The sequence below is a fragment of the Paramormyrops kingsleyae genome, chromosome 2, assembly GCF_048594095.1.
Source record: "Paramormyrops kingsleyae isolate MSU_618 chromosome 2, PKINGS_0.4, whole genome shotgun sequence".
Lineage (NCBI taxonomy): Eukaryota > Metazoa > Chordata > Actinopteri > Osteoglossiformes > Mormyridae > Paramormyrops > Paramormyrops kingsleyae.
The window spans coordinates 8,455,924-8,474,748 of record NC_132798.1 but is presented as its reverse complement, the minus strand read 5'-3'; the positions used below and the strand labels follow the sequence as shown (position 1 = coordinate 8,474,748).

The window sequence follows — 18,825 nt, the reverse complement described above, 5'->3', positions numbered from 1 at the left end:
TTGTGATCTGCCTGTTCTCAGCATTAGTGTGTAACCTTGGCCCAAAACCTCTCCTCTCCTCCCCTTCTCTGCAGCGTTTCTCTGCCCCATGCAGGAAGTCCTCCAGGCCTGGCCCGGCTGGGAGCGTCATTCTCCTCACAGCAGCACAGGTGGAGGTGTGGGGATCGCTGCCAAATAGTTTCAGTTTGAAGGGAGGGTGCCGGGGAATGGGTGGGGGCCGTTCTTTCCAACCGTTTCGTGCGTGTGTGTGTGTGTGTGTGTGTGTGGCGTGTGCGTGCGGGTTCCTTCTTCCTTTGCTGACAGTCAGACGGTACGTCCAGCAAAGTTGGGAAGCTCGCACTCTTTACCTCGCACTCGTGCTCACAGGCACACGCTTCTCGTGCTAAAACGGATACGACTCACCTCTAGAACAGCGGGGCAACGGAACCTGAAAGATTCACCAGCGAAAGGTTAGCAGACTCGTCTTTCTGTCTCAAGTGAGAGCTAAGGCGGTCACAGAAATTTTGTTTTTGTTTTTTGTGCTATTAATCATAATTTAACATATACTAGAGTAATTGTCCTGCTACAGTATAGGTGTCCACGGAGCTGATTTAGCCACCGCTCTGCTTTTGAGCTTTTCTCTTTATGACGCTGCTTCATTGAGCTTCAAAGTGCTTGATGCATTATTGTCGGGATGAACATGACGTGAGTCCTGCATCCCATAGCTTCCCTTTGTTTTGGGTTTTTGTGGTCATTCCTGTGAAGCTCAGGTTACACACATAGCTCAAGATCTCAACTTGAGCCTTTACAGGGTTTGAGTGGGACAGATGATTAAGGGGACAACTCTGTGGAGCTCATTTAAGACTTAAAACTAGGAGTAGGTACATGTGTAATTCAAATATGATTTGAAATAATACTACAATAATATGATTTATAAAATTCTAAGTGTGACAGTTATGACAGTACTGACCACACATAAATGTAGTTCATTAAAAATAAATCCAATTTCCAACAACACATTTATTTCTAAAATAGACATATTTTACCCCACGCACTGTCATCATTTCAGTAAAATGCCTGATTTTTCTCTGGTTACTGACCTGTCAATGAACAAAATTATTGCAGCATTTTGCACTATTGCAATGTATTGTTTACACAGTATTTCGTCACTTTTTATGCCTTTTGTGACCTTCGGTTTGCATTTCTGTTGGCGCTCATAATATTACACATTGAAATCTTCCAGCCCAAATTTAATGCTGTCAGTGTTTGCTCAAGGAGTAATCCTCCAGCTTTATGGTTAAAAGTCCAATTCTAAACAATTACAGTTTGCGTTTAGCCTATAAATTTAACTGCACTGCTTCCGATGCGATACATAGACACTGATGTCTTTTCGGAGAACGACAGTGATTCATGGTCGGATCGGAAATCAGTATTTGGATGTTCACACTCAGCCCTGTGACAATAATGTTACAGTAATGTTTGACTCCATTGACACTCAGTTTGTTCTAAGCTAGCAGCTACACAATAGCTTGTCCTCCCTGAATAGCACGGGGTACGCAGGGACAAAGGGTATAGTAAGCCTAATCTCCTGAGTGATACATATAATAACTGTTTATCACTCTGGGGCATGGTTTATGTAAAGGTGAACCTTTCCCAAGTAGTTCCGTGGTTGCAACATGCACAATTTTGCCATATAAACATTTCTGCTCTGCTACTTCTTTTTTTCCCCTTAGCTTTTGCTTCTTAATGATGTGGGAATGATGTGGGAAACAGCAGATCTGCCCCCATTCTCCCTTGTTCACCCTTAGCTTCAGTGGTCCACAGCTGGAATACTTGGTCCCTTAGCCTGTACCCCACATCACACTACTGGGGCTCTTACAGTGCAGTAAGCATCTCAAAGGAAGTGGAATCTCCACACACCAACACCCTTGACTGATTGACTGACTGACTTTTAGGAAGCAAATCCTTAAATGATCTGGCCATAGAAGAGCACAGCTAGTTTTTAAATGAACACCGCCTTCTTACCGGGTAGAGTTAGCTGGACCATGGCTCTGGGAGGTGATGCTCAAAGAGCCAGTGATCTGGAGGAAAAGGACTGAGGTTTACCATGCAGATGACTCACAAACACATTTTCAAATTTCATAGGGGTATAGCACTGCTAATTCAGCAAAATGTATTGTAGTGGCGTATCTTGTGAAACTTACTGGTATATACGCAGTCACGGCTGACATATAATCTTGCCTCAGTTTTTCTGCTCTGGACCTAATCTGCCACCGAGATTACAGCCAGGCTCTGACATTGTCACCTACCACTGAGCTCACTGAGGAGATCACAGGAACTTGCTGAAAGCTCTGAATCGAGAATGAAGGTTGCAGCCTAGATTTCTGCTTACAGAAAGGCTATGGCCTGCCCAACTTTTATTAATCAACATAGGGCACCTAATGCTTTAGATAATTATCTGTGATTAATCTGAGATCTTCATACAGTTGGACAACCACGTTTGGTTTATCTCTTTTAAGTTTTTTCATTTACCAACTAAAAATTGGGCAAGTAGTCACGTGGTAAATTTAACCAGATGGCTTTTTTGATTTCCTCACCCTGTTTTATTAATGCCAAACTACAAAACATATAAAGGTTTGGTACAACTGATAATGTAGACAAACGTTAACATTTACATAAATTGCCAAATCCCAGTGACCTTTTACAGGATAATCAATTAGCAAGATGGGTAGGTTAATAACCAGGAAATAATTTACTGAAAATGCAGACTCACTTGTGTAGTTAGAATGTTTTTATAGGAAACATGGTGTTTGATAAGAATATCCCTGGTAAGACTGTATGGTCATGAAACACTTGTATGTATATGAGAAACTACACAAAACATCTAGTCTCATCTACCAGCATTGAGGTTTTTTATTGTATCTAGCATAAATGTGCCTAAGTATGACCAAAATCCTGTATAAACATGCCCTGATGTCAATCCAGTCTGGTTATCTTGTGTTGCTTTGCCAGTCTGTCAGAACTATGGGCAAAGCCAACTCAACTCGTAGGTGTGATCATGCCTATACCCACAAAAGTTGTTCCACCAAACAATTTCTGAAGACGACTGTCACACATGCAGAATCTTCCAGTGGAAAGACAAAAAAATCGGTAGCGGGGCGTAGCGCTGGTGTCCCCTCCGTTCAGACATGAATTGTCACAACTCACAGAGACGACGTCTTGGTGAGACCACGATTTCATGGTGGGAGGAGTGTCCGATGCATATCAAAGCTGATGAGGAAGAAACATTCTCTAGTGAAAGAATGATTAAAATGTCATGTTATGCAAGAGATATAAAATGCATAATTAGGAAGGAAGTTAAAGGAAGTCAGTGATGTGTCTTCTCTACAGGTGCTCAACGGTTGTCATTCAATATCAGCCATTTTATGAGTACAGTTATATATATATGAAACTAAGAATATGGGTGTGGACTATGTAGGTTTGTCAATGTTGGCTCACTGGCAAGTTGGCCGTACTAGCTAGCAGACAAACAATGCCTTTCTTGGAAGAAAAGGCTTGATCTCGTTATCACAGGAGGATGTGGTCCTGCTGCCGCCCCCACACCACGCACACACACACATGAACACACACGAGCACCCACACACACATTCGCATGGATTTGTCAGCAGAAAGAGTCGTGACTGGTCCTCCTCCTCATTTTCCAAAGCCAACTGCTTTCCCATAAACTGCAGGCATGGGCAGAAGGTGGAGGTAGGAGTTGGGGTTAGGGGATGGGTCAAGTCTTCAGAGTGCCTGTCAAACTCTTAACAGGGATTTGAAGTGGGTTCTCTCCAACGGAGAGACGAAACACACTCTTAAAGGCTGTATATTTCATCTGCAATTAAATATATTTTATGTTCTCAAAAAGGAAATTTGTACACCTCTTTTATTCATCTCTTTTATTCATCCCTCAGGTCAATATGCACACTTATAAAGATTTCCATTACTAAGGGCAACGGGGTTTCCACAGTCCTCCACCTGTGCCTGTGGCCCATTCAGTGACTCCGTCTTGTGATATACCCCTAAAAAAAAAGTAAACTGCTCTCATCCATAATGTGCAGATCACAGCAAAAACTGCAATAGTAGCAATTCAAATACTTCCTGACTGATTTTACTAAATGGTAATACTGTGATAGATTTCATAATAGTCAGACTTGGAATGAACAGTGTCCAGATAAGATATTTCTGTGCTTGCTTTTCAGTTGAAGTGACACTCATTTGCCCATTTCCAGGATAGTGTTTCCCAACCCGTTCCTTGGGGACCCGCAGACAGTCCATGCTTTTGCTCAAAAATGTGGACTGTATGACAGTAAGTTAGGTGGGAGCAAAAACGTGGACTGTCTGGGGGTCCCGGGTTGGGAAACACAGCTCTAGGACACCTGAGCAGATGAGGCAGTTAAACACGCCACCGGTAGTTTTGCCGCCCCTTCATGCCCCTAATTCCAGCACTGAAATTGGAAAAGTTAATGACTTCAGGCAAAACAGCCTGAAATCAAATCTCCCTTTTGCTGTTAGAGAAACCCATTGTGTGCAGGTCTGAATGCATGCCGTCTGCATCTACAAGTGGATATTGTCAAGGATTGATCCATGATGAAACTGCACGCCCACTGCAAACTGTTAGGTCTCTTTTCTTGGAATTTGAAGAGGAGCATTTGCTCCCACGTACAGTGCATTTCCCTGACTTGTCTAACGAGATTTTCGAACACCCCTTTTCTTCCCAAAGACCAGTGCATCAGCTCTGCATGGATAATGTCATCACTTTGAATAAATCCGCCTTAGCTGTCTTCTCTTGACTTAGTCTGACAATAAAGGTGGCCCCCATAGTCTTTTTACCTCAGTTATTACATTATCTGGCAAGATGCCTGTGCTGCTAGTTTGTTTTGCTCTGTGTTAGTGTGTGGTGTTTATGTGTGGGTGGGTATGTGTGTGCGTTTGCGTTTCTTTGTGTGTGTGGGTGTTTCACCACAAGCTTTCATGGCTTCTGATATTTCCTGTCTGTATATCAATGGACATTCCCATTTACCATTGTTCTTTTCATGAACCACTCCAGTTCATCAGTAACACCTAGCGAGCTACCCTTCATAAAGACGGCACAGCCACTGCCTTCTGCAGTTACCGAATGCTTACTTCTTCATGGACTATCAGAATATTGGACATTTTTTCTCATCCCGTTTTACAGTATTACCACAGAGTGATGAAGTACCGTAATAGTATTCGTCACCTTTTTAACTGAAGTACTGAATCATTCATTTAAGTGACTAATGAGGTAGCATGGGATGTGTCTGGAGACAAAGAGGCTAGAATTTGAACATGTTGGAGCTTCTAAAGTGATCCCAAAATAGACCTAATGCAAGTTCTTTAAAATTTCAGCCGAAACTTTCAAAAGAAGTGCCTGTTTCTAGGCGATGAGTGGTTTTGGTGGTCATTCTTTATAGAAATCAGGGAAACTTACTGTAGTTATTAATAACAATCAAGGGACACATGTAGTGTCAAGCACATTACCTCGTGGTTTCTATGACAACTGGCTCCAAGGACTTCAATAGCCTGTCTGGTCAGATGCCTGGGTGTCTTACTGTCCAACCTGGTGGTTTTGAAGGGATGAATAATTACTCACACTGTGCAAAATACCAGTATCATCATCAACTGGAAACAAACCGCACGTCGTATTTGAGGGGTTTTTGGGTAAAATCAGACAGGATTAAAAGAAGAGATGGGGAGGGACAACAAGCCAATAGAAATGTGTTTCTCTAGTTTGGAATTTTCTTTATTTCATACACAGGCTTAGCAAGAACATCTACCGGTCCATGACATCCCCATCCAGGGTGCACCACTGCCTTGGAAGACAGACAGTTTTAACACTGAAATTCAATGAAAAACTTTAAATGGCATATTGTCTTTACAGAGACATAATTCAGATGAGCACCATGTTGTTTGATAAATATTACTACTTGAATATAATTGTATAAGACTATTAAGTGGAGATTTTCGTATAATTGCATTTCAAAATATACCCCTCCAGCAAATTTTATCAGGAAATACCGGAATAGCATTTGTTTTTAAAATACTGTCAAAATACTGTTTGTCATGGAATAATGGTGTAATGTTGCGTGAGGAAAACTTCTTGCTGGGTAATTTTATCGCCACTATATAGCCTAACAACAGATCGCAGATGTCAGGGAGCCACGGTCAATTTGCAGGAGACCCCCGGAACTCCCAGAAGAGATGTGATGTCTGGCGTAATGTCTCCCATGACCACGGCGCTGTGCTGAAATGCAAACGGGTCACGTGCAAAAGGCCTAGATTCAAATTCTTAAAGCATCTGCACCCTGCAGAGGAAACATTAAGGCTTAATAGCATAACCCGCAGTTGACAGGGAAAACGGGTGTTGCCTTAACCCTACCGCAGAGCTCTGTTGACTTAAGACAGTTGTAATGATTTGCACCGGCGCTCTGCAAACACCTGTAGTGGAAAGCAAACAGCCGCCCTGCACTGGGGCCCTGTCAGCCGGCAGGCCAGCCCAGCGGAATGGCGGAGTGGCCCGTGTCTGGGAAGCCGAAAGTCTTCGTCTGACCGCTGCCTTTAATCACCGCTCGCTCTGCCGTAATGAGGGGCTTCAGGTTCTGAGGGGACTGAGGCGGGCCGAGCCTGAAAACAGGACATTTCAGGGGCGCTCCTGGCTTCCCTGGACAAAGATGACCAGCAGAACTTACTTCTGGGGCTACAAACAGTGGCAGGGTAACGTGTCACAAATAGACTCTCCGTTTTGTTTTATTTTTAAGTAATTCGGTTTAGTAATCCTGTTTTAGAAGAGCTGGTGCAGACTGGACCCAGACAGGTCGCCCAGCATTGGAGCCTGTGGTTCTGATCCGCTTAGAAAGCGGCGGCGGTGCTCCCCAGTCGATAAAAACAAGAAAGAGCGATATTCCTGACATTTAGGAAACACCCATTGGCGCGTAGCTTGGGAGCTATTCTGGTTAGGGAGCTCTCACCTCAACGAGCTCGTCCCCAATCTGCGCAGCGTTCAGATTAAAACGTCACCGCAGTGAACGCGGATGCCCACTGCTTCTCTCATCAGGTGTCATTCATGTTATAATATACAATACCTACCATCTCATGCTTTAAAAATATGTGAGAATGAAAATAACAATGGAGTCAGTAAGACTAGACACTAGATAGATAGATAGATAGATAGATAGATAGATAGATAGATAGATCATGGGCGTCACTGCCATTAAATCTGAAGGGGACGTGGCCCCCTCACATTTCATAATTATTCGTTTGGACCCCCCTACATTTAACATAAGATATTAGATTTATGCCAAGGTGTGTCCCCCCCCCCACATTCAAAATGCTTCTGACGCCCCTGAGATAGATAAACTTATAAAGAGGATCCACCACCGTCAAAGCATCTCCAGCAGATATGTTGTTTAGAAACAGTATGGGAAAGTATGGGACTTGCCAGTCTGCGAGTGTGTGTTGCAGACTCCAGGGCCATGTGACACACCCCGGCTTTGCAAGACTGCAGCGTAAATCCCCCTCCCCGTTAATGGGGAAGCGGCCCTTCCACTCCCACCCCTGGCAAGACACGGCATGCTCTGCTCAAGGCCCGCTCCGAGCGAACTGTCTGCACGCTGTCTGGGTTTCGCTTACCCCTGCCTATAAGATACCTATATCTATAAGGTAGGGGTTCTAGCCCCTGACGTCTTCTGTGTAACCTTAAAAAATTATCGCATTCTTTGCCCTCTCCGGACCCTCAACCCCCCATCCCTCATCCCCACAAACATACCCCCCCCCCCCCAACCGCCTTGCATTGAAAGTAATTTTAACGGAACAGAGAACTAAAAATTCATTTTGTCTGACCTAAATCAAAGGGTTCGAACCATGAGCTTATTACACACTGTGCTTAACTTGTGTTGTGGAGGAGGATGGGGTATGATTATCCTCCAGCTACCCACCCTGCTATAAAAACTAGCGGTGCGGCATCTGGAGGCAGAGTTATGTCGCTGCTCTCCCTCCCATCTGTGGCTCCGACGCGCCAGCCTCTGCCTCCCCTCCACAAGCCTGCATCAGCCCGCTTCTGAGGGCGAGAGCTGCCGTCGCGCTCCTCCGCCGGCCCCCTGCTCCACGCGCCGGGGCTGGCAGCGCCGTACCTCCGCCGATGGCCGGCGCGTGAGACGGAGCGAGAGAGCGCGCGCGAGAGAGAGGGCATCCCGGCTCGAGAAGTCCGCCTCTGTCACCCGGGAGCCGACAGGAAGGGCAAGAAGGTCGCCTCTCTGCCCCGAGGGGAGGAAAGGAAAATTAAAAAAAAAAAACAAAGAAAGCCGAACGGACGAGAAATACAGGGCGCGAGCGGCAGGACCAGAAACGGTATGAACGCTCTGGGGTGTGCGTGAGTGTGTGCCCGCCGCCGCCGCCGCGCGTGTGTGCGTCAGCACGCGGGTGAGGAAAGCTGGTGCTCGGGTTAGTCCGGGGTGCCAGTCCCAAACCTCCGCGTCTCTCTGCAGATACAGCAATTAGATGAGTAACTTTCAGCACTTGTTTTTCTTGGCTTTGCTATTGGCACCTGGTCACATAGCTTCTCTTTAAAGGATCGATTGTCAAGCATGTTGAGATCATCTTATTCAAAAACTTAAGCCAGAGCGTCTATTCAGTGTATTTAAAGCTTAATGATGCGAAATTTGGGCTGTTTTTAATGTTTTCATTGTGTGCACGTATATAGATAGTTACTCTGGTATGTTTTTTTTATTAATATCTATAGAAAGTTTTATATAATATTTAATTATGTTCAGTTTGTGAATGTTATTCAGAATGTGATTTATGAAAGTTCATGAATGTAAAACTTCTTAATTCTTTGCTGAATCATTGACATTCATTTGAAACAGAATTCTAATAGACTAATAAAATAACATGAAATATAAAGTTATATATCCTGTTATGCAGTACAACTGTACTGATCTCCATGTATAACAAATCAGATCTGGACAGAATGTTTAATATAGGTTGTTCAATAGTGAATTTTCAACGTTGAACATCAATGGCAGGGAAACTATTGTAGTATCAACCTAAGGGCAATGTGGTGATATCATAATTAATAGCTTTATTCAGAACCAGTGTGACAGGTTCACGTAAGTTATAAATTGCACAAAAGAAGAACAGAACATTTTCTGATAAAACAAATTCTTTCATCCACCATTCCATGGATGTTGATCTTCCCTTTGAAAATGTATAGATACTATCACATGGATGCTACAGTCTTTACAAGGTGCGGATATTTGTATAGGAAACTTTAGGAAGGAGAACTGAAAGCAAAGGACATTATTATTTGTGTTGCATTTTAGATTGCATATCACATAATACCACCCTTCCCCTCCCTGTTACACTCCTCTTCACATTTACTCAACTGAGGCAAAGAGTGTTATTAAATATTTCCCCATTGTTTGCTCCTGTATTTGTTGTGTACCGTTGTTTAGTGCTGTCTTATGCTGACATAATCTAGGGTTTAGGGATAGGCAGTTGCCTTTCAACATAGTGATTAAGGGACATGGTGCAGAATGCAGATTTGCCACGCTAACCTGTTGCATTTTCGGTGGACTACAGCATTCAAAGGCTGGATGCCCAGCAACACTTGTGTTCAGGATGACTGAGGAACAGAGTCTGTATGTGTTCTGGATGATAAGAAGAGTGGGGAAGCTCGGGATTACAAGATTGAAATTCCCAAAAGTCTAGCTTGGGTACACCGTTGATCATTGTGTGTGTATTTGTATTTTAATTGTTACACAACAATATGCCACATCTACTTTAAGAATCCCAATGATATTATTTCAGGTGTGGCAGATAATGTTGAGTCCCCAGACAAAGCTGTATTTTTATTGACATTGAAAACACTGTTTGTTTCTCAAACAAGCTGATTCGTCTGAGTAAATAAGTAAGGTTCATCCTTGCACAAACTATCTGTGGTGACTAAGTGGTGGAGAGCATCGTCTCAGCTTAAGCTGTGTAATAACACAGTGTGACAGGGCTGGGGAGAGGCAGGTCACATGAGCGAGCAGTGCGTGGTTATGGGGCTGGGGGTGTCTCGAGTAGAACTGTAAACACTGTCTCTCCTGGCATCCAAAGTGAGTGAAACTACAATTGAAGTTCCAAGCCAAAGAAAAATTCCAAAGACGTTCCAGTGGCTTTTGGTCACTGGAACTGGCCTGCCTTGCTTAGTATTAAAATGAATGATTTACTATTTACTAATGATTACAAACGGTAGCTGTACTGTAAAAACAGCAGTACATCAGTCCAGGTGATCAAAACTTTAGTGAGAATGGTTTTAGCTGGAACATTCAGTTGAGTTAGTGAAGACCTGGACTCGTGATCTAAAGATCCAGGCTGTGGGAGGAGCTGTACTGTATGTGGGATGGGGGGGGGGGTACTGTGTATTGGGTGGAAGTAACATAACTCACCTCAAGTAAACTGGAAGTAAACTAACTCAGTATGATGGAAAATACCTGTGTGTTCACCATAAGTGCACCACACGTGCGCCAGTCTCAGACAAATACACATCTTGCACCTGAGAAAACAATTCTTTAACTTTGGGGCATCTGCATTTCCTGCAACCTGTGCTTAGGTAGCTTACCCTCCCAGAATTCAATAATGAAATGAATGATTCTTGGGTGTTCCCACTGCTAGTGATGTACGAGTCACATGGGACCCCACAGCAGTTGTGAGAACCTCTTCCCCAAAGACCCTTTTCATGTTCTTGGTAATTAAGATACGTCCAAGATGTGAAAGGTTAAGACATCACCTAAGCTGTGAGCCAGGACCCTGAGGGAAAAGACAACCCCCCCACACCCACTGTGCTGTCTTTGTTTATGTGTCACATCCTCCTTAGATCCTCTCCAGGGTGTAACTGAAAGCAGTGCACTCCATCCAGTGCTGCCGCTCCTGTTCCCAAAGTGGGTGGGGAGGCACTGTGTGGATAGCCCCCCTCCCATCGGGCTAGCTGTGTTCTCGCCTTGCAGCTGTTTGACTTGGCAGGGTTTTCCCAAGGCTGCATTGGGGCAGGGAGAGGCTCCCTGCACACATGTTTACCCAACCTGCTTGAGAGAAAGGGAATTTCGAAAGGTAGGGGGTGACATTTTTTCCCCCAGGGTCTTATCATTCCTCAGACCCGGGAGCCCCGTGCTCTGCATCTACTTGATTAAGATAGCATGTCAGAATCTGTTCACATTTCAGGTGTCACCAGTCCTCTGGTGCCTTTGCACCTCAGTTCAAAAGGGACAGCTGACTAAAACAGTACTCCCAACACAGCTAAGGCATCTGAACCTTAAAAAGACAGCCTGTAGTTAATACCAGATTAGTAAAATACAAATTAGCTCAGTGCTCAGTTAGGTGAAAACCAGAAATGTTCTTCATTCATACAGAAAAACTGATTCCTCCTTGATCCCTTCAACCTAAAATCCAAGATATTTTCTAGGCAAAGGTCCTCACCCTCTGCGAGTCTACAAGTTCATGCAGAGACTAGAAATGCGAAATCAGAAGAAAAACGTGACAGAATATCAGTGCAGAGAAGATAATAGTAAAAACACAATTAAAATATTACAGAAAAATTTGCTTATGTTAACTAAGTGCTGTTTACCCTGTCATCTATGAGCGGTTTACGGCCCACCCACACACACACACACCTACGCACACAGAAGGGACGCTTGAGAAAAGGTTTAGAGAATTGCTATTTTATTATACTCAAAGGGTAAGAGAAAATCAATTATCCACTGCAGTCAATACCCTCTCTGGTGAATTCCTGTTGTCACCTTTAAAGTCACCACGTCAGTAAGAGGCATCTCACTTGAACATTACTTAGACTCTTATATACAGTATGCTCAGGTGGATGGCCATATTGCCGTCAGGTGTGGCTGAATTAGACAAGCCGATTGGTTTGCCTAATAAGAGTACCCATAATCCCTAGAGGCCAGTTGGCATGTTGCAGGATACCTAGAGAAATGTCTGAAGTACAGGTTTTCAGTCTGTTGTCACATTAATCATTCATCCATCCATCCCTCTGCTAATGGCTTATTCAGTACAGCTTTACAGGTGGACTTGGAGCTAATTCCTGGTGGCATGCAGCACAATTCAGTGGTACACCCTGGACAGAAATACAGTCCACCAGAGGGCATGACCGGGCAAAGCCACACCATATGGATTTACCTCTTATATTCATTAGTCACATTAATTACATGAATAGTGATATATGAAAAATAATTTCATGGCTTTAATCAAAGCCTTTCTATTAGGATAACTATTTGTATATATTAGTAAAGCATGCATACTTGTAGTATATTGTCAAAAATGTCAGACTCAGACTAATAAGTGAAGCTAGCACGTGCAACTGTCAGGTCTTCATGATTGTTCCGATTGGCACCTTCCATATGCAGGAGGTACAGTCCATTTTTAGCTCAGCAGATTTACACTTGAATTTTTTCGGGAGCTGGCAAATGTGATGCTAAAAGAGCTCAGTTCACTTTGTTAAATGATAATGCTACTCTAATGCTAGTTGACCTTTTTGACTCCACCAGCAGTAACATATCGATCTCTATCTTATAAAAACATTGGATTCATTTAGCACTGTCATGTCTCCAGATTTCAGCACAGTTGTTGTTGTTATGATAGACTACCCGACATTTTGACGGTTCACCTTGAGGAAAAAAGAAACTGATGATTATTTACTTCTTTCCTCTGGACAGATTTTTCAGTGAGAGGATGGACAGCAGGGAGGAAGACCGGATCGGGATTCCCTTCCCCAACCACTGCAGTGACCTTCTGTGTGGCTTAAACGAGCAGCGTCAGGATGGAACCCTGTGCGATGTGGTGCTGGTTGTAGGAGACCACGAGTACCGTGCGCACAGAGCCATCTTGGCCGCCTGCAGCCAGTACTTCAAGAAGCTCTTCACAGTGGGGACAGATGACAGCTGGCATGGGGTCTATGAGATCGATTTTGTGGACCACAAGCCGCTGGCCGCCATCCTAGAGTTTGCCTATACCTCTACTCTCACGGTCACCAACGCCAATGTGAAGGAGGTCCTGAATGCTGCCCGGATGTTGGAGATCCCCTGCATCATCAGTGTGTGCCAGGAGATCCTGGACACTGGTGGAGAAGAGGATGAGGAGGAGGACATGGAGAGTGAGGAGGAAGAGGAGGCCTCCAGGGAAGAGGAAGAAGACTCTAGTGAAAAGTCAACACCTGGGCCGGAACACCAGAGCCAAGAAGTATCAGCCAGGGAACAAGAGAGTCCTACAAGCACCTCGCCAGGGGATGGTCTGTCTGACGAGGCAGAAGACCCTGACCCCACAGAGGTCATGGGGGAAAAACAGGAGGACCCCAAGGGTCCAGAGAACCGGGCCTTGAAAGACTTCTCCATTGAATCCTTGCTGCAGGAGGGGCTGTACCCCAAACTGTCTGCCACTGATAGAACACCCCTGTTTCCTGGGTTCTTTCCCCCAATGTGGAATCCAGAGTTTCCTGGATTTCCTCCAATATTGAAGCCTAATAGCATCCCTCTTCCATACTGCCCCCAGAGGACCAGCATGCCGTTGGACTTGGCGGTAAAGAAGGAGGCCATTAAAGAAGAGCTGCAGAATGAGGTCCATCCCAACCATTTCCACAGTGACTTTCTGAAAGACTTCATAAGAACTGGCCTCTCTGTAGACAGTGACACCAGCCTGGGAACCATTAAGGATGAGGGAGACCTCAGCTCATACTTGAGTTTTCTCAGTGCCTCCCAGCTGGGGGCTTTCTTCCCACCCTGGCCACTGGTGGAAGACAAAAAGATGAAGCCCAAGGCGTCCCAGCAGTGCCCCATCTGCAACAAGGTGATCCAGGGTGCAGGCAAGCTGCCCCGCCACATGAGGACCCACACGGGAGAGAAGCCCTACATCTGCAGCATTTGTGAAGTCCGCTTCACCAGGTAGGTCAAAAACCCTCCATGGGAGTTTTTAATATACTACGGAAAATCATACTATAAATCTAGATTAAAGCATTATTTAAGAAAATGTAAGGAATTATTTAATAATTATTTAAGAAATTACTTCTATTGAAATACTAAAATAATAAAATGAATTGTACAGTTGAAAGCTGTGCAAGTCTTAGGCCTGCGGTGGCCAATCTTATCCTCAAAGGGCCGGTGTGTATGCAGGTTTTTGGGGTGACCTTTAGGTCACCTGTTTAAACCCAGGTGTGTGGACTCTTCAGCCAATCAGTCCTCTAATTAGTAATATTATTAGGGAGCTGCAGCGAAAACCCGAATACACAGCGGCCCTTTGCGGATAAGATTGGCCACCCCTGTCTTAGGCAGTCAAAGAAAATGTGCAAGGCTATTTATCTGGGTAGCAAAAATATATATGATCAAAAAAACACATTTTAATATTGGAACATATACAAATTAACATGAAAACCATAAAGAATATTGTACGGTTGCTGTTTACATCATTGGGAAGATAATTTAAACATAATTTTTTTGACTGGCGAAGACATTTGCACATAGCATTACATGTACAAAGACTTATTTATATATATGTGTATGTAAAAAGCACAGTGGTGTCCTTGAAATGGCTGTAGTGCGCGGTTGGGTGTGCAAGCCCTGTGCAGCACTGGTGTAAAAGGTGTTCCCCTATCTCGCACCGTGACCCTGTCCAGAATTAGTAGTCAGAAGATCCGTAGATGAATCTTCTTGAATTTGCTTTGAAACATGTTAGCGCTACCTTTTACTCTGCTATTCGACACCAGGCAGGACAAGCTGAAAATCCACATGCGGAAACACACGGGTGAGCGGCCATACATCTGCCTGCACTGCAACTCAAAGTTTGTGCACAACTACGACCTGAAGAACCACCTGCGCATCCACACGGGCGTGAGGCCCTACCAGTGCGAGCACTGCACCAAGAGCTTCACGCGCTCCGACCACCTCCACCGGCACGTCAAGCGGCAGAGCTGTCGCGTGACGCGGCCCCGCCGCGGACGACGGCCCATGTCTCGCCGCCCCTCCCTCCCCCTCTATCTTCACAGTACCCCACATGAGGACAGGCTGTGTCCCAATGGGTTCCTGCCCCCTAGTCACAATGCTGCCAAGCCTAGTTTCATTGACCAGAAGCTCCCCAGCGCCTTGGAGAACTTTGACAGCGATGACAGGCGGAGTCTAGAAGCAAAGTTCTTGGACAATAACCAACCAGGGGTGGCTGAGAGAAGGAGAGGAGTGTTTGCTTTCGCCCTGGCGCGGGATGACATCCTGTCCCGTCCACCCATCTACTCCCCAGCTGTTGGCCACTGGGCTATGAGGGTGGAGCCCCAGGCCACTAGTTAGTCTGTACAGATGGACACAATACCAGTGACCACTGGTAAGACGACAAAATGCACCAAAGCATTAGTAAATACCACTTCATGGTCTTTGGTGTGGTTAACAAGAATCCATTCTAAAGTTTATTTGCTGAAAGTTTTTTTTTTTTTTTTATTAATTTAGAGTAACAAATTACAGTTTGACATTGCTGTGGGTATTAATTGCAATATCAACACTTATATGAAAGGGTAATAATATGAAATATGGTCACTGCTTGAAACAGTAATGGTAGTGTGATTTAGTTCATACAAAATTTCAGTTCAAGGTATAAAAATATACATATAATTTTTCATTTGATCCAAAAAGGTTTCATTTAGTTAACACAGGGTATCTTTAAACATATCATAACATAAAAAATGTATTTAACATGGGACAGATTGATGTCTTTAATAGAATTTTACACCAAACTTAATTTAAACTTGATGGTATTAAACTTTACTGTAACCTCGTACTGGATAAGCAGTTACAGACGATGGATGGTATTAAATTATTATTAATGTAGAAATGCAAGTAACACACTACTTAGTTTTTAGGAAACAAATGACTGCCATAACAGCATTAATAACAGAGTGGAGAAAAGCTTATTTTTAAAGCACATTTCTAACAACAGGCCATTTGTGCTCTGCAACCCAAGTCAGCGCTCTAATTCTGAATGTCAGTGTTCCTTTGCTGCCCCCAACTGCCCATTTACTAACATGCGCTGTTAAAGCTTCTATGCTCACACATCCGTCATCTAATTCAGCATACAGAACACAAGTTAGCACATGAATGAAAGTGATAAAATACCTTGTACAATCAGTATGTTGTGTATAATTTTATGGTTTATTTTTACAAGTGGTTTACACTTGTCTACGCATCACAGTGTGATGTGGCCAAACACATAGAAAGACGTAACCAGTAAGTGACAATTCTGGCCGTTTTTTTTTTTTTTTTTTAAATCACATTACAATCATGTGATGCCACTGGAAACTGTTTTTTTATATCAGAAGTGAATACTATTGTAAATACTGTTGGGCCGTAAATATATTGTGGCAAATGTTAAATATTTATGGTGACAATGCTTTCAAATTGCAGAATAGCTTCATATTCGTTTTCACACAAGACTTTGTGTATTTTACTGGAATTTTTGCTTTTTTTAGTTAAAGAAAAGCCACAAGTAAACAAATACAGTCATTAGTGTATAATTTTAAATACACAATTCAAAAGGACCAAGTGACCAATGCACAACTGTTTAATTCTTTATGACTTTAAAGTAACAAATAATTTTTACAACTTTATTCGGAATCTGCTCATGTCGGTATGAAACTGGCACTTTTTCTGTTTGTATAGTCTATGTTTGTAATGTTTGCCTTAAAAATGAATCTCGTTGCATATCATTTCACATATGCATATGTCTCTTTAATATAAATTGTGTTGCCCCATTAATGCTTTTTTTCTAGCTATTTATGCGTATTTAAATGGTCTTGGCTATATTTTGTTAAGAAAGTTTGTTAAGAACTGAATGCACATTTTGTTAAGGTATTTTAAAAACAATAGATTTTTTATGATTGTTATATTCTGGGTCTGTGACCCATTTAAAAAATTAAAGTGAGTGTTGATCTTTTTTTGTTCGTTTGACTATAATTTCTATGGAATGGAGAAATTGTGGGAGCACTTCTTTTTTCCCGGTCAAGTTTCATTCATTATTGAAATGTGCCCAAACAGAGTAGGTGCAGGCTACCCCTTCATTTAATTCCATATTTTAGGTAATATTTACATCTCAAATCAGTTGCATATGCTGCCAACTTGTTTGAAACAGCATCATGATTAAATTGAAATGTGAACTATATTGTGGGTTTGCAAAATAAAAATGGGATTGCTTTTTAATTATTTTTTGCCAGTGTTCATTGGCTGGGGTCAATGTTCACTGCTATTGTCAATCACAGAAAAATTATCATTCTTAAGAGTTTCAATATACCAATGAAAACCCAAAGGAACCAATGCAAGTGTAAAAAAATCCTATGGTTATACAGTATGTCCAGAATTAGTCATTAAAAAATACAAAAATATTCTTTTACAGAAACCAAACTGAGTACATTTTCAGATGTAACATTTAAGAATTCACACCTTCTGCTACACGCTTTGTCACAGAAGTGCAGTTTGTGACAGATGCCAAACGGTAACCATGGCAACGCTCAGATACTTCCTTTTCTCTTTTGTAGTACATTGTAATTCTCTTATCGCCATCTACTGGACACTAGATTGCATATACTTAGCTTATATTTTTTGACAAATATAATGCCAACACAGATTTGTTCTATTAAATATAACCAATTTAATATAATTTACAAATTTAAGAAGTACCATAAGAAAAACTGGTACTTCAATTGGATTTTTGAATAGGATAGCATACATTTCAGGAGTATATTGGTGAAGAGCTTTGGATAAAAGTATTTGATAGTAGTGTGATGTTCACCAAGTGTAAGAATGTTGAAAATTTACCTGTGGGCCTAATTGTGTAAAGTATTGTGCATACAAAACATACATATTGTAAATTATTTTTATAACTAAACTGGCACCTATAAAGGTTTCTATTCCACAAAAGAACAAGTAAAACATTTTATTTAAACCATCATGAAACAATATTTTCCATGTAAAATATGCCTCTCATGAAGAGTTATAATTTTAAAATTATATATTTGGTGTAAGGATAGCACACATGCATGTGGATATAAAGTAATCCAAAAATATACTGTGACCCAGCAACGAAATATCTTCACAGCACAAGTACATTAGCAATGCAATGCAAGGGTCAAAGCACCAAAGTAATGACTGTTGTATTTTTGTCTAATGCTTCTCTGTAGAGATGTTTCTTTCCAGTCATATTTTGAATTCTCAGATACCTTGTCCTAGCTGGACTGTATCCAACTTTAGACTGCAAGAAACATATACAAAAACTATTACATTTTAAACTGTTAGCAGATTCACTAACTTTTTGAATAATTACAGGTTTACCGGAAAGTTTAATCTTTTTACAAAAAAATAATCGAGTTGTTCTGTTCTTGTCAATTCTGTTCCCTAGTTTTACGGAGTTTATCTGCATTGTATTAGGGGTTTCTGTCTTTCTTGCTGGCATTAGTGGATAGATCAACAGTAACCTTCCTGTTTAGCTGCCCAGTTTTAACTGCAGGATCTAGGTGCTATCTGGGTCGCAAACTGCGCCTTAGTCTTCGTTACTGACTGGAGATACTCAGTATTATTTCTCAAAAGAGGGGCACTCAACTGTGTACACGTGGAATTTACTGTGCATCTTAATTAACGTGTTTCTTAAATGCCTTTTTGGAGCCAACTGCGTAATCTCTCTATGGTTCGACTGCAGTCTTAAGCCTTAATTCAGCTCACGTTGAAGCGAATAAGTTTATCTACCCGAGGTAGATACATTTTTTTATGACAGAAT

The 18,825-nt window shown here is 42.5% G+C and overlaps 1 protein-coding gene and 1 long non-coding RNA gene across 4 annotated transcripts; one reads left to right on the top strand and one right to left on the bottom strand.

Moving 5' to 3' along the window:
• The first annotated feature begins 222 nt into the window (after positions 1–222).
• On the top strand, positions 223–16,993 carry LOC111838669 (zinc finger and BTB domain-containing protein 7C-like). 3 transcript variants are annotated; one of them, XM_023801902.2, is made up of 3 exons: positions 223–449; positions 12,744–13,964; positions 14,783–16,993. In XM_023801902.2, the coding sequence occupies exons 2-3, from the start codon at positions 12,760–12,762 to the stop codon at positions 15,354–15,356; spliced, it is 1,779 nt and encodes a 592-aa protein (XP_023657670.2). In that variant the 5' UTR covers positions 223–449; positions 12,744–12,759; the 3' UTR covers positions 15,357–16,993. The 3 variants fall into 3 exon arrangements, with proteins under 3 accessions (XP_023657670.2, XP_023657677.2, XP_023657682.2); XM_023801909.2 differs by lacking the exon at positions 223–449 and adding an exon at positions 8,248–8,385; XM_023801914.2 differs by lacking the exon at positions 223–449 and adding an exon at positions 8,439–8,749.
• On the bottom strand, positions 3,903–8,108 carry LOC140581616 (uncharacterized). The gene is made up of 3 exons (XR_011984714.1): positions 7,974–8,108; positions 5,521–5,599; positions 3,903–4,040 (listed from the first exon to the last, which is right to left on the bottom strand). It is a non-coding gene; the product is annotated as an uncharacterized lncRNA (long non-coding RNA).
• Positions 16,994–18,825: the final 1,832 nt, after the last annotated feature.

Bases quoted from the DNA above. Each gene is read 5' to 3' on its own strand.
- LOC111838669 (XM_023801902.2), top strand. From the start codon at position 12,760: ATGGACAGCAGGGAGGAAGACCGGATCGGGATTCCCTTCCCCAACCAC. The intron at 13,965-14,782 runs GTAGGTCAAAAA...ATTCGACACCAG, and splicing joins TGTGAAGTCCGCTTCACCAG to GCAGGACAAGCTGAAAATCC.